The sequence below is a fragment of the Ranitomeya variabilis genome, chromosome 5, assembly GCF_051348905.1.
Source record: "Ranitomeya variabilis isolate aRanVar5 chromosome 5, aRanVar5.hap1, whole genome shotgun sequence".
NCBI lineage: Eukaryota > Metazoa > Chordata > Amphibia > Anura > Dendrobatidae > Ranitomeya > Ranitomeya variabilis.
Genome location: NC_135236.1, coordinates 500,367,161 through 500,383,619, shown reverse-complemented (window position 1 = coordinate 500,383,619; position 16,459 = coordinate 500,367,161). Strand labels below are relative to the sequence as shown.

Here is a 16,459-nt window from a genome sequence, read left to right as displayed (position 1 = left end):
GTCCAGCACCACACATGGTGGCCCTGCACACACTGGGTCTCCGACCTCCCCACCGCCGTCTACCTGAAACTGCAGCAGCTTCTCGGTCTGCTCCTGGCTCAACTCCCGCTCCTCCGGCGCCGCCATCTTCCCCTCCGCCTTCTGACCCGTCACTCCCATTCACCGGAAATTACGAGCAGCATTCGTGGGCATCCTGGGATGGAGTTCCGGCGTGCAGCGGCCATCTTGCCCCGGCTGTAAAAGCGACCGGCCGGCGGCCAAAGCTATGGTCACTGTGTGCGGCAGCGGCACTGTAGGGTACAGTCAGAGTAACTGAAAGCGGGTTCTGTGTGTAGAAACTATTACAGCTAATAGCTGAAGGAGTTGCCAACTGCACCCCCTCAGGGCTAGCTATAGTGTCCCTACAATGTATCCTCAGGGCTAGCTAGTGTCCCTACAATGTATCCTCACGGCTAGCTATAGTGTCCCTACAATGTATCCTCAGGGCTAGCTATAGTGTCCCTACAATGTATCCTCAGGGCTAGCTAGTGTCCCTACAATGTATCCTCAGGGCTAGCTAGTGTCCCTACAATGTATCCTCAGGGCTAGCTATAGTGTCCCTACAATGTATCCTCAGGGTTAGCTAGTGTCCCTACAATGTATCCTCAGGGCTAGCTATAGTGTCCCTACAATGTATCCTCAGGGCTAGCTATAGTGTCCCTACAATGTATCCTCAGGACTAGCTAGTGTCCCTACAATGTATCCTCAGGGCTAGCTAGTGTCCCTACAATGTATCCTCAGGGCTAGCTATAGTGTCCCTACAATGTATCCTCAGGGTTAGCTAGTGTCCCTACAATGTATCCTCAGGGCTAGCTATAGTGTCCCTACAATGTATCCTCAGGGCTAGCTATAGTGTCCCTACAATGTATCCTCAGGGCTAGCTAGTGTCCCTACAATGTATCCTCAGGGCTAGCTATAGTGTCCCTACAATGTATCCTCAGGACTAGCTAGTGTCCCTACAATGTATCCTCAGGGTTAGCTAGTGTCCCTACAACGTATCCTCAGGGCTAGCTATAGTGTCCCTACAATGTATCCTCAGGGCTAGCTATAGTGTCCCTACAATGTATCCTCAGGGTTAGCTATAGTGTCCCTACAATGTATCCTCAGGACTAGCTAGTGTCCCTACAATGTATCCTCAGGACTAGCTAGTGTCCGTACAATGTATCCTCAGGACTAGCTAGTGTCCCTACAATGTATCCTCAGGACTAGCTAGTGTCCCTACAATGTATCCTCTGGACTAGCTAGTGTCCCTACAATGTATCCTCAGGACTAGCTAGTGTCCCTACAATGTATCCTCAGGACTAGCTAGTGTCCCTACAATGTATCCTCAGGGCTAGCCAGTGTCCCTACAATGTATCCTCAGGACTACCTAGTTTTCCTACAATGTATCCTCAAGACTAGCTAGTGTCCCTACAATGTATCCTCAGGACTAGCTAGTGTCCCTACAATGTATCCTCAGGACTAGCTAGTGTCCCTACAATGTATCCTCAGGGCTAGCCAGTGTCCCTACAATGTATCCTCAGGACTACCTAGTTTTCCTACAATGTATCCTCAGGGCTAGCTATAGTGTCCCTACAATGTATCCTCAGGGCTAGCTATAGTGTCCCTACAATGTATCCTCAGGGCTAGCTAGTGTCCCTACAATGTATCCTCAGGGCTAGCTAGTGTCCCTACAATGTATCCTCAGGACTAGCTAGTGTCCCTACAATGTATCCTCAGGGCTAGCTATAGTGTCCCTACAATGTATCCTCAGGGCTAGCTAGTGTCCCTACAATGTATCCTCAGGGCTAGCTAGTGTCCCTACAATGTATCCTCAGGGCTAGCTAGTGTCCCTACAATGTATCCTCTGGGCTAGCTAGTGTCCCTACAATGTATCCTCAGGACTACCTAGTGTCCCTACAATGTATCCTCAGGGCTAGCTATAGTGTCCCTACAATGTATCCTCAGGGCTAGCTATAGTGTCCCTACAATGTATCCTCAGGGCTAGCTAGTGTCCCTACAATGTATCCTCACGGCTAGCTATAGTGTCCCTACAATGTATCCTCAGGACTAGCTAGTGTCCCTACAATGTATCCTCAGGGCTAGCTAGTGTCCCTACAATGTATCCTCAGGGCTAGCTATAGTGTCCCTACAATGTATCCTCAGGACTAGCTAGTGTCCCTACAATGTATCCTCAGGGCTAGCTAGTGTCCCTACAATGTATCCTCAGGGCTAGCTATAGTGTCCCTACAATGTATCCTCAGGGTTAGCTAGTGTCCCTACAATGAATCCTCAGGGCTAGCTAGTGTCCCTACAACGTATCCTCAGGGCTAGCTATAGTGTCCCTACAATGTATCCTCAGGGTTAGCTAGTGTCCCTACAATGTATCCTCAGGGCTAGCTATAGTGTCCCTACAATGTATCCTCAGGGCTAGCTATAGTGTCCCTACAATGTATCCTCAGGGCTAGCTAGTGTCCCTACAATGTATCCTCAGGGCTAGCTATAGTGTCCCTACAATGTATCCTCAGGACTAGCTAGTGTCCCTACAATGTATCCTCAGGGTTAGCTAGTGTCCCTACAACGTATCCTCAGGGCTAGCTATAGTGTCCCTACAATGTATCCTCAGGGCTAGCTATAGTGTCCCTACAATGTATCCTCAGGGTTAGCTATAGTGTCCCTACAATGTATCCTCAGGACTAGCTAGTGTCCCTACAATGTATCCTCAGGACTAGCTAGTGTCCGTACAATGTATCCTCAGGACTAGCTAGTGTCCCTACAATGTATCCTCAGGACTAGCTAGTGTCCCTACAATGTATCCTCTGGACTAGCTAGTGTCCCTACAATGTATCCTCAGGACTAGCTAGTGTCCCTACAATGTATCCTCAGGACTAGCTAGTGTCCCTACAATGTATCCTCAGGGCTAGCCAGTGTCCCTACAATGTATCCTCAGGACTACCTAGTTTTCCTACAATGTATCCTCAAGACTAGCTAGTGTCCCTACAATGTATCCTCAGGACTAGCTAGTGTCCCTACAATGTATCCTCAGGACTAGCTAGTGTCCCTACAATGTATCCTCAGGGCTAGCCAGTGTCCCTACAATGTATCCTCAGGACTACCTAGTTTTCCTACAATGTATCCTCAGGGCTAGCTATAGTGTCCCTACAATGTATCCTCAGGGCTAGCTATAGTGTCCCTACAATGTATCCTCAGGGCTAGCTAGTGTCCCTACAATGTATCCTCAGGGCTAGCTAGTGTCCCTACAATGTATCCTCAGGACTAGCTAGTGTCCCTACAATGTATCCTCAGGGCTAGCTATAGTGTCCCTACAATGTATCCTCAGGGCTAGCTAGTGTCCCTACAATGTATCCTCAGGGCTAGCTAGTGTCCCTACAATGTATCCTCAGGGCTAGCTAGTGTCCCTACAATGTATCCTCTGGGCTAGCTAGTGTCCCTACAATGTATCCTCAGGACTACCTAGTGTCCCTACAATGTATCCTCAGGGCTAGCTATAGTGTCCCTACAATGTATCCTCAGGGCTAGCTATAGTGTCCCTACAATGTATCCTCAGGGCTAGCTAGTGTCCCTACAATGTATCCTCACGGCTAGCTATAGTGTCCCTACAATGTATCCTCAGGACTAGCTAGTGTCCCTACAATGTATCCTCAGGGCTAGCTAGTGTCCCTACAATGTATCCTCAGGGCTAGCTATAGTGTCCCTACAATGTATCCTCAGGACTAGCTAGTGTCCCTACAATGTATCCTCAGGGCTAGCTAGTGTCCCTACAATGTATCCTCAGGGCTAGCTATAGTGTCCCTACAATGTATCCTCAGGGTTAGCTAGTGTCCCTACAATGAATCCTCAGGGCTAGCTAGTGTCCCTACAACGTATCCTCAGGGCTAGCTATAGTGTCCCTACAATGTATCCTCAGGGCTAGCTATAGTGTCCCTACAATGTATCCTCAGGGTTAGCTATAGTGTCCCTACAATGTATCCTCAGGACTAGCTAGTGTCCCTACAATGTATCCTCAGGACTAGCTAGTGTCCGTACAATGTATCCTCAGGACTAGCTAGTGTCCCTACAATGTATCCTCAGGACTAGCTAGTGTCCCTACAATGTATCCTCAGGGCTAGCCAGTGTCCCTACAATGTATCCTCAGGACTACCTAGTTTTCCTACAATGTATCCTCAAGACTAGCTAGTGTCCCTACAATGTATCCTCAGGACTAGCTAGTGTCCCTACAATGTATCCTCAGGACTAGCTAGTGTCCCTACAATGTATCCTCAGGGCTAGCCAGTGTCCCTACAATGTATCCTCAGGACTACCTAGTTTTCCTACAATGTATCCTCAGGGCTAGCTATAGTGTCCCTACAATGTATCCTCAGGGCTAGCTATAGTGTCCCTACAATGTATCCTCAGGGCTAGCTAGTGTCCCTACAATGTATCCTCAGGGCTAGCTAGTGTCCCTACAATGTATCCTCAGGGCTAGCTATAGTGTCCCTACAATGTATCCTCAGGACTAGCTAGTGTCCCTACAATGTATCCTCAGGGCTAGCTATAGTGTCCCTACAATGTATCCTCAGGGCTAGCTAGTGTCCCTACAATGTATCCTCAGGGCTAGCTAGTGTCCCTACAATGTATCCTCAGGGCTAGCTAGTGTCCCTACAATGTATCCTCTGGGCTAGCTAGTGTCCCTACAATGTATCCTCAGGACTACCTAGTGTCCCTACAATGTATCCTCAGGGCTAGCTATAGTGTCCCTACAATGTATCCTCAGGGCTAGCTATAGTGTCCCTACAATGTATCCTCAGGGCTAGCTAGTGTCCCTACAATGTATCCTCACGGCTAGCTATAGTGTCCCTACAATGTATCCTCAGGACTAGCTAGTGTCCCTACAATGTATCCTCAGGGCTAGCTAGTGTCCCTACAATATATCCTCAGGGCTAGCTAGTGTCCCTACAACGTATCCTCAGGGCTAGCTATAGTGTCCCTACAATGTATCCTCAGGGCTAGCTATAGTGTCCCTACAATGTATCCTCAGGGTTAGCTAGTGTCCCTACAATGTATCCTCAGGACTAGCTAGTGTCCCTACAATGTATCCTCAGGACTAGCTAGTGTCCCTACAATGTATCCTCAGGACTAGCTAGTGTCCCTACAATGTATCCTCAGGACTAGCTAGTGTCCCTACAATGTATCCTCAGGGCTAGCCAGTGTCCCTACAATGTATCCTCAGGACTACCTAGTTTTCCTACAATGTATCCTCAAGACTAGCTAGTGTCCCTACAATGTATCCTCAGGACTAGCTAGTGTCCCTACAATGTATCCTCAGGACTAGCTAGTGTCCCTACAATGTATCCTCAGGGCTAGCCAGTGTCCCTACAATGTATCCTCAGGACTACCTAGTTTTCCTACAATGTATCCTCAGGGCTAGCTATAGTGTCCCTACAATGTATCCTCAGGGCTAGCTATAGTGTCCCTACAATGTATCCTCAGGGCTAGCTAGTGTCCCTACAATGTATCCTCAGGGCTAGCTAGTGTCCCTACAATGTATCCTCAGGGCTAGCTATAGTGTCCCTACAATGTATCCTCAGGACTAGCTAGTGTCCCTACAATGTATCCTCAGGGCTAGCTATAGTGTCCCTACAATGTATCCTCAGGGCTAGCTAGTGTCCCTACAATGTATCCTCAGGGCTAGCTAGTGTCCCTACAATGTATCCTCTGGGCTAGCTAGTGTCCCTACAATGTATCCTCAGGACTACCTAGTGTCCCTACAATGTATCCTCAGGGCTAGCTATAGTGTCCCTACAATGTATCCTCAGGGCTAGCTATAGTGTCCCTACAATGTATCCTCGGCTAGCTATAGTGTCCCTACAATATATCCTCAGGGCTAGCTATAGTGTCCCTACAATGTATCCTCAGGACTAGCTAGTGTCCCTACAATGTATCCTCAGGGCTAGCTATAGTGTCCCTACAATGTATGCTCAGGGCTAGCTAGTGTCCCTACAATGTATCCTCAGGGCTAGCTATAGTGTCCCTACTATGTATCCTCAGGACTAGCTAGTGTCCCTACAATGTATCCTCAGGGCTAGCTATAGTGTCCCTACAATGTATCCTCAGGGCTAGCTAGAGTCCCTACAATGTATCCTCAGGGCTAGCTAGTGTCCCTACAACGTATCCTCAGGGCTAGCTATAGTGTCCCTACAATGTATCCTCAGAGCTAGCTATAGTGTCCCTACAATGTATCCTCAGGGCTAGCTAGTGTCCCTACAATGTATCCTCAGGACTAGCTAGTGTCCCTACAATGTATCCTCAGGACTAGCTAGTGTCCCTACAATGTATCCTCAGGGCTAGCTAGTGTCCCTACAATGTATCCTCAGGACTAGCTAGTGTCCCTACAATTTATCCTCAGGGCTAGCTAGTGTCCTTACAATGTATCCTCAGGACTAGCTATAGTGTCCCTACAATGTATCCTCAGGACTAGCTATAGTGTCCCTACAATGTATCCTCAGGACTAGCTAGTGTCCCTACAATGTATCCTCAGGGCTAGCTAGTGTCCACAATGTATCCCCAGGACTACCTAGTCTCCCTACAATGTATCCTCAGGGCTAGCTATAGTGTCCCTACAATGTATCCTCAGGGCTAGCTATAGTGTCCCTACAATGTATCCTCGGCTAGCTATAGTGTCCCTACAATATATCCTCAGGGCTAGCTATAGTGTCCCTACAATGTATCCTCAGGACTAGCTAGTGTCCCTACAATGTATCCTCAGGGCTAGCTATAGTGTCCCTACAATGTATCCTCAGGGCTAGCTAGTGTCCCTACAATGTATCCTCAGGGCTAGCTATAGTGTCCCTACTATGTATCCTCAGGACTAGCTAGTGTCCCTACAATGTATCCTCAGGGCTAGCTATAGTGTCCCTACAATGTATCCTCAGGGCTAGCTAGAGTCCCTACAATGTATCCTCAGGGCTAGCTAGTGTCCCTACAACGTATCCTCAGGGCTAGCTATAGTGTCCCTACAATGTATCCTCAGAGCTAGCTATAGTGTCCCTACAATGTATCCTCAGGGCTAGCTAGTGTCCCTACAATGTATCCTCAGGACTAGCTAGTGTCCCTACAATGTATCCTCAGGACTAGCTAGTGTCCCTACAATGTATCCTCAGGGCTAGCTAGTGTCCCTACAATGTATCCTCAGGACTAGCTAGTGTCCCTACAATTTATCCTCAGGGCTAGCTAGTGTCCTTACAATGTATCCTCAGGACTACCTAGTGTCCCTACAATGTATCCTCAGGGCTAGCTATAGTGTCCCTACAATGTATCCTCAGGGCTAGCTATAGTGTCCCTACAATGTATCCTCAGGACTAGCTAGTGTCCGTACAATGTATCCTCAGGGCTAGCTATAGTGTCCCTACAATGTATCCTCAGGGCTAGCTAGTGTCCCTACAATGTATCCTCAGGGCTAGCTAGTGTCCCTACAATGTATCCTCAGGACTAGCTAGTGTCCCTACAATGTATCCTCAGGACTAGCTAGTGTCCCTACAATGTATCCTCAGGGCTAGCTAGTGTCCCTACAATGTATCCTCAGGGCTAGCTAGTGTCCACAATGTATCCCCAGGACTACCTAGTGTCCCTACAATGTATCCTCAGGGCTAGCTATAGTGTCCCTACAATGTATCCTCAGGGCTAGCTATAGTGTCCCTACAATGTATCCTCGGCTAGCTATAGTGTCCCTACAATATATCCTCAGGGCTAGCTATAGTGTCCCTACAATGTATCCTCAGGACTAGCTAGTGTCCCTACAATGTATCCTCAGGGCTAGCTATAGTGTCCCTACAATGTATCCTCAGGGCTAGCTAGTGTCCCTACAATGTATCCTCAGGGCTAGCTAGTGTCCCTACAATGTATCCTCAGGACTAGCTAGTGTCCCTACAATGTATCCTCAGGGCTAGCTAGTGTCCCTACAATGTATCCTCAGGACTAGCTAGTGTCCCTACAATGTATCCTCAGGGCTAGCTATAGTGTCCCTACAATGTATCCTCAGGGCTAGCTAGTGTCCCTACAATATATCCTCAGGGATAACTACAATGTCCCTACAATATATCCTCAGGGCTAGCTAGTGTCCCTACAATGTATCCTCAGGGCTAGCTATAGTGTCCCTACAATGTATCCTCAGGGCTAGCTAGTGTCCCTACAATATATCCTCAGGGCTAGCTAGTGTCTCTACAATGTATCCTCAGGACAAGCTAGTGTCCCTTCAATGTATCCTCAGGGCTAGCTAGTGTCCCCACAATGTATCCTCAGGACTAGCTAGTGTCCCTACAATGTATCCTCAGGACTAGCTAGTGTCCCTACAATATATCCTCAGGGCTAGCTAGTGTCCCTACAATGTATCCTCAGGACTAGCTAGTGTCCCTACAATGTATCCTCAGGACTAGCTAGTGTCCCTACAATGTATCATCAGGGCTAGCTAGTATCCCTACAATGTATCCTCAGGGCTAGCTAGTGTCCCTGCAATGTATCCTCAGGGATAACTACAATGTCCCTACAATATATCCTCAGGGCTAGCTAGTGTCCCTACAATGTATCCTCAGGGATAACTACAATGTCCCTACAATATAACCTCAGGACTAGCTAGTGTCCCTACAATGTATCCTCAGGGCCAACTACAGTGTCCCTAGAATGTATCCTCAGGGCTAGCTGGTGTCCCTACAATGTATCCTCAGGGCCAACTACAGTGTCCCTACAATGTATCCTCAGGACCAACTACAGTGTCCCTACAATGTATCCTCAGGACTAGCTAGTGTCCCTACAATGTATCCTCAGGGATAACTACAGTGTCCCTACAATGTATCCTCAGGGATAACTACAATGTATCCTCAGGACTAGCTGGTGTCCCTACAATGTATCCTCAGGGATAACTACAGTGTCCCTACAATGTATCCTCAGGGATAACTACAGTGCCTCTACAATGTATCCTCAGGACCAACTACAGTGTCCCTACAATTGAAGACAGGTGTCACGGGAAGTCTAGGTGGGCAAGAGCTAATAACCCGGGCCCATGCAATTTCCCTCATAATAGGGAAATCCTGACTGACCCTCTACCTAGAGTTTACACTGATGGTGTGCATGTCTAGGCCTCCACCCTCTCCCTGTCTCCTGTTTCAACCCTAGGCTGAAACCACCACGCAGTGAAGAGATAATACACCAATACCCACAGTTAGCACAGACAAGGATAACGGAAAATATACACCACGCCGCAGTCACTCGGGAATACACTATAAATGCACAGGGCAAAATAAATACAAATATAGGAAGGAGTAAATAAGACAAAGGGAAATACACCACCAGCAACGATACTCCAACTACTAGCTCACCACTCCAGACCGAGATAACATGCACAAGACAGAAGCTATAATCGGCGACGCCCAATGTTCAGGAGAACTATTTAAAGGCAGTGGGCATGGCCCAGCTTCCAATCCGAGCACCAGGTAATTTATCCCTGGACCAGCTAGATAAAATCTAGCCGACGCCAATGAGCGCATAGTGGTCAAAAGCGGAATTACCGCTGTCTGTCGAACAACCTGGTCTGAACAGCGTCCAACATGACAACAGGAGAACAAGGAGCATACAATGATAATAAATGTAAACAATTAACTTTATTGGTACAAACATTAAAAATGACAATCAGTAATCCAACATAGTATAGGTATTCCAATCAATCGCGGAAGGGGAGCTGCCGCCCCTTTGCTACCCCAGTACTAATAAATAGCCGCACAACAAAAGGTAACAAAACCCCATGTGCAGAGTAAAATTAGTGAGCCTGAGTGAAAGTAATATATCAAGCAGTCCAATAACACACAACGAACTGAAACAAGAAATAGTAACCACCTATAACATGGCAACAAAGGTAAAGAACAGGCTTACCAGAAGAAAGAGGGGGGGCGCCGCCAGAAAAGAAACCCCGACGCGCATTTCGCGGCACTAACACGCCGCTTTCTCAAGGGGATGTGGAATAAGGTGGTGCAGGACCTTCTAATACCCCCCGACCCCGGTCACATGTATCACTCCAGCCTATCACCGTGGCACTAGTGGCGCATGCGCGCTGCGACGGGCAGGTCCAGCATGGAGGCCGGGCGTCTAGCCAAGTGCGCACGCGCCGGGAAAACATCCCAGAGACAGCGCACCAAGCACAGAGACGCCCACCCACATGTCGGAGCCGCTCGTGCACAGCGCGATGCGCACGGTCACGGGAGAGGACATGCTGCAAGAAAAAAGTAACGACCGCTAATACAGTAATGGTGTATTATCATATATATTCACAGTATCGTACATAATAAAAGCTGTGCAGCAAAAATACAGTCCTGCAGTAAATTATATGGGTATATAGAAGTCCGTTCACATGATACGAGCAATAAGCAGCAGGTTCCTATCCATACAAGATGTCCATAATTTCAGATGTCAGGAGTGATAGGAGATTAATTCCATATGGCGCGGGGGGAGGTCAAAGTAGGAACCGTGGGTAGGAAGTCTTACTGATAATAAAAGGAAAAGGAAAATTAAAAACATAATTAAAAACAACAAAAAGAAATCTGGCAGAACAATGATGGGGTACTACATGAACAAAGCAGAGGGCTACACAGGACATGCTAAAGATAAGGGGCAAAACTCAAGGATTCGTTAAGACCTCTAGGAGTCAGCGTATCAAGCAGAACAATCCAGTTGGTTTCAACCTGCGCCAAACGTTTTTTATTATCACCACCTCTAATGCCAAGGTGAAGTGCATCGATCCCCCTAACTGAAAGTAGTTTTTCATTGCAATTGTGGTGTAGCCTAAAGTGGCGGGGGATTGTTTTTAAATCAGTCATTATGGACACTGTCCTGGCCGCGCCAATGTCCCGCACATGCTCCCGTACACTCCCGGACTCTCAGTTCGCAGGTGGTAAGACCAAAGTATATTTTCGGACATGGACAAGTGGCATAATATATCACATTAGTGGTGCCACAAGTTATACGTTGTCTTATTTGGAATACTCTAGAGCCATCACTTGAACTAAAGTCAGAACAGCGCAGGACATTGGCGCAGGCAAGACAGTGCCCACATGGGATAGATCCCGGACGCGGACCGCCTGTGCCAAAAATGTTGGTTGGAGCAGGAATGTAGTGGCTCCTAACCAGCATGTCACTGAGATTCATACACCTTTTCGGAGTCATGAGGGGGGAACTGCCCAGGGCGGCACACAGGGGGTTCAGTCCGAAGGACATGCCAATGCTTTTTAAGGATGGAGCGCATGCTCTCCCACTCATGATTGTAGGTGGAGATAAATCTAATATGTCCACCGTCACCCCAAGCACGACGTCGAGTAGTCGAGTGCAGTAGATCTCTCCGTGGGGTTCTCCGGGCACAGTCATAACCCGCTTTAACAGATCTGCAGCTATAGCCACGAGCCATAAACCTCTGTTTCAGGTCACCTGCCTGTGACTCCAATTTGGCCTCAGTGGAGCAAATTCACTGCATCCTAAGGAACTGTCCAACCGGGACGGCCTTCACCGTAGCTGGATAGTGAGCAGAGGTAGCATGCAATAATGAATTAACAGCGGATGGCTTCCTGAATACATCCGTCTGGATGCGCTGGTCAGATTCGACCTTCAGACAGAATCCAAGAAGTCAACCGTGACCGCATTAAAAACATATGTAAGCCGTTTATTTTGCATGTTGTCATTAAGAGTCCTCATAAAATCCTCGAGCTGGTGGACAGATCCCCCCCACAAAAACAGAATATCGTCGATATAGCGATACCAGCACAGCACATGGGCAGCAGACGGTGGACCCTCGTTGCCAAAAATACCCCTCTCCCAGGCGCCAAGGAAGAGGTTTGCATATGAGGGCGCACACGCCGCGCCCATGGCTGTGCCGTGCTTCTGTAAATAAAAATTATCCTTAAAGACAAAAAAATTGTGGGTGAGGATGTAATCCAACAGCTCGAGGATGAGCTCACACAGAGGGCCGTCCAGGTCGGAGGTCCCCAGGAAGCGGCAAACAGCATCCAGCCCATGGGAGTGTTCAATGCACATATACAGACTCTCGACGTCGGCTGTGACAAGAATTGTGTCATGGTCCACAAGGATGCCATCGACCCTTGACAGGACGTCCGTAGTGTCCTTCACATAGGATGGTAAAGTCTCAACCAGTGGCTTGAGATAATAGTCAATAAATTGACAGACGGGATCGCAGATCCCCTCAATCCCGGACACAATAGGACGCCCCGGGGGGTCAAGGGCATCCTTGTGGATCTTGGGTAGCAAATAGAATGTTGGGTGTTGTGAATTCCGTTCTCGGACTCCCTCCTGTGGTCATGAATGGTACTTTGGTTAGTTCTGCTCTTGGACTCCCTCTGGTGGCTTTGAGAGGAACTGCTGGTCACTGAGGTTGGTTTTGTCAGCTGCTCTCGTTTATTGCTATGCTGGCTTCCCTATTTAACTCCACTCAGATCGTTACTTCATGCCAGCTGTCAATGTTTCAGTATTGGTTCAGATCTCTCTTGGACTTTTCTGAGGACCTGTCTACTCCAGCAGAAGCTAAGTCTTTGCTAGTTCATTTGTTGTTACTGCTTTAAATATATTTCTTAGTACTGCTAATTTTTAGTCCAGCTTGCTATCATGATATTCCCTTGCTAGCTGGAAGCTCTGGGGTGCAGAGTGGCACCTCCACACCGTGAGTCGGTGTGGGGAGTCTTTTTGCTTACTCTGCGTGGTTTTTTGTAGTCTTTTGTGCTGACCGCATAGTTCCCTTTTCTATCCTCTGACTATTTAGTGAAGTCTGGCCTCCTTTGCTAAAACCTGTTTCATTCCTGTGTTTGTGACTTTCCTCTTAACTCACAGTCAATATATGTGGGGGGCTGCCTTTACCTTTGGGGAATTTCTCTGAGGCAAGGTTAGGCTTCTATTTCTATCTTTAGGGGTAGTTAGCTCTTAGGCTGTGAAGAGGCGTCTAGGGAGAGTTAGGTACGCTCCACGGCTATTTCTAGTGTGTGTGATAGGAGTAGAGTTTGCGGTCAGCAGAGTTCCCACTTTCCCAGAGCTTGTTCCGATTACTAGTTTACTCATCAGGTCATTCCGGGTGCTCCTAACCACCATGTCCATAACAGTTGGGATCCTGGGTGACTTGACCATTAATCCATCAAATACCTGTTTAGTAATGGTATTTTCCTCGAAGGACCTAGCAAGAATGTTATATAAATCCCGCACAAAGGGGACCGTGGGATTGGAGGACAGCCTGAGGAATGTATAGGAATCTTTGAGCTGACGGAAAACCTCCCGCTCATATTTCACACACGGCCAGACCACCACATTCTCCCCCTTGTTTGCCGGTTTAAATACAACGTCTTTCAAAGATTGAAGTTGCTTTATTGTAGCGTCCCTACAACAATATATCCTCAGGGCCAACTAGTGTCTCTACAATGTATCCTCAGGGATAACTGCAGTGTCCCTACAATGTATCCTCAGTGCCAACTACAGTGTCCCTACAATGTATCCTCAGGGATAACTACAGTGTCCCTACAATGTATCCTCAGTGCCAACTACAGTGTCCCTACAATGTATCATCAGGGATAACTACAGTGTCCCTACAATGTATCCTCAGGGATACATACAGTGTCCTGTTGTGAACTCTGTTTTCGGGCTCCCTCTTGTGGTCACTGGTGGTATGGTGTGACTTTTGCTTTGGGCTCCCCCTGGTGGCTTTGTGTGTTATCCTGCTGGTCTCTGGCTATCAGCTGGTTCGTTATCCTCTGGGAGGTTCCTATATAGCTCTGCTTAACTTCCACTTGTTGCCGGCTGTCGATGTAATCAGTGCTACTCAGATTCCTTCTGACTACCTTGCTCCCAGTCCATCCAGGACAAAGCTAAGTTTTGTATGCTCATTTTTTTGATCAGCAGTGTTTATCATGTTTTCTTGTCCAGCTTGCTAAAATGTGATTTCCTTGCTTGCTGGATGCTCTAGTGGACTGAGTTTCTCCCCACACACCATTAGTTGGTGCGTGGGTTCTTGTAATCTCAGGATGGATATTTTGTAAGGGTTTTTTATTGATCGCATAGATCCCTGCTCTATTTTCTGCTTTCTAGTACTAGTGGGCCTCTTTTGCTGAATCTGATTTCATCCCTACGTATGTGCCTTCTTCTTACTTCACCGTTAATATTTGTGGGGGGCTTCTGTGTCTTTGGGAATTATTTCTCTGGAGGCAAGCGAGGTCTTTCTTTCTCTTTAGGGGTAGCTAGTTCCTCAGGCTGGCTCGAAACGTCTGGGAATTTTTTAGGCACGTTCACCGGCTACCTCTAGTTGTTTTGGATAGGTTCAGATTTGCGATCAGTCCAGTTACCATCTCCCTAGAGCTTGTCCTTAGTTTATTCACTTGCTGGTCTATTCGTGATCCTCAGCCACTAAGGATCATAACAGTACAGCCGGCCAGTAAAGTGTTAATTGCATGGCAGAAGCAGGAGAAAAGAAGCCTTGAGAATTTTTTTCTTTTCGTTGCCGTGTGTCTACCTGCTGTGGCTAGCTTCTCTCCTCCTCTTAATCTTGGTGTGACTCTGAGTTCAGCTGCTGACATGGATGTCCAGAGCTTGGCTTCCAGTCTGGATCATCTTGCTGCTAGGGTTCAAAGTATTCAGGATTTTGTTGTTCACAGTCCTATGTCAGAGCCTAGAATACCTATTCCGGAGTTGTTTTCTGGAGATAGATCTAGGTTCCTGAATTTTAGGAACAATTGTAAGTTGTTTCTTTCTTTGAAACCTCGTTCCTCTGGTGATGCCGTTCAGCAAGTTAAGATTATCATTTCCTTTTTGCGTGGTGACCCCCAAGATTGGGCCTTCGCATTGGCGCCAGGGGATCCTGCATTGCTTAGTGTAGATGCGTTTTTTCTAGCCCTTGGATTGCTCTATGAGGAACCTAATCTTGAGAACCAGGCTGAAAAAACGTTATTGGCCCTCTCGCAGGGGCAAGATGAAGCAGAGGTGTACTGCCAGAAATTTCGGAAATGGTCGGTGCTTACTCAGTGGAATGAGTGTGCCCTGGCTGCAAATTTCAGAGAAGGTCTTTCTGAAGCCATTAAGAATGTCATGGTGGGGTTCCCTACGCCTGCAGGTCTGAATGAGTCAATGACTCTGGCCATTCAGATTGATCGGCGTTTGCGGGAGCGCAAACCTGTGCACCATTTGGCGGTGTCTTCTGAACAGACACCTGAATCTATGCAATGTGACAGAATTCTGACCAGAAGTGAACGGCAAAATTATAGACGGCAAAATGGGTTGTGCTTTTACTGTGGTGACTCAGCTCATGTTATCTCAGCATGCTCTAAGCGCAAAAAAAAGGTTGATAAATCTGTCACCATTGGTACTTTACAGCCTAAGTTCATTTTGTCTGTTACCCTGATTTGTTCCCTGTCATCTTACCCGGTTAATGCTTTTGTAGATTCAGGTGCCGCCCTGAGTCTGATGGATTGGTCATTTGCCAGGCTGTTATGGTTCTCAATGGCAAGAGAACATAGCCCAGCATACATATGAACTAGCTCTTGGAAGGATGGAAACTTAAACTGACCATGAACTAAACCTGCCGCACAACTAACAGTAGCCGGGTAGCGTGCCTACGTTTTATCCCTAGACGCTCAGCGCCAGCCGGAGGACTAACTAATCCTGGCAGAGGAAAATACAGTCCTGGCTCACCTCTAGAGAAATTTCCCCGAAAGGCAGACAGAGGCCCCCACATATATTGGCGGTGATTTTAGATGAAAATGACAAACGTAGTATGAAAATAGGTTTAGCAAAATCGAGGTCCGCTTACTAGATAGCAGGAAGACAGAAAGGGCACTTTCATGGTCAGCTGAAAACCCTATCAAAATACCATCCTGAAATTACTTTAAGACTCTAGTATTAACTCATAACATCAGAGTGGCAATTTCAGATCACAAGAGCTTTCCAGACACAGAAACGAAACTGCAGCTGTGAACTGGAACAAAATGCAAAAAACAAACAAGGACAAAAGTCCGACTTAGCTGGGAGTTGTCTAGAAGCAGGAACATGCACAGAAAGGCTTCTGATTACAATGTTGACCGGCATGGAAGTGACAGAGGAGCAAGGTTAAATAGCGACTCCCACATCCTGATGGGAACAGGTGAACAGAGGGGATGATGCACACCAGTTCAATTCCACCAGTGGCCACCGGGGGAGCCCAAAATCCAATTTCACAACAGTACCCCCCCCTCAAGGAGGGGGCACCGAACCCTCACCAGAACCACCAGGGCGATCAGGATGAGCCCTATGAAAGGCACGGACCAGATCGGAGGCATGAACATCAGAGGCAGTCACCCAAGAATTATCCTCCTGACCGTATCCCTTCCATTTGACCAGATACTGGAGTTTCCGTCTGGAAACACGAGAGTCCAAGATTTTT

At 47.5% G+C, this 16,459-nt stretch overlaps 1 protein-coding gene across 2 annotated transcripts in view; it reads right to left on the bottom strand.

Annotated features, from left to right (window-relative positions):
* Positions 1 to 16,459, bottom strand: part of FAF2 (Fas associated factor family member 2) — a 176,346-nt gene that overhangs the window by 26,411 nt on the left and 133,476 nt on the right. Inside the window, exon 1 of one of the 2 annotated variants that reach the window (XM_077265685.1) lies at positions 64 to 320. The exons of the other annotated variant lie outside the window; for it this stretch is intronic. Coding sequence (XP_077121800.1) covers positions 64 to 159 — 96 coding nt within the window. The 5' untranslated portion in view covers positions 160 to 320. Of the gene's footprint in view, positions 1 to 63; positions 321 to 16,459 lie in introns of those variants that run through there. 2 annotated transcript variants of the gene reach the window in all.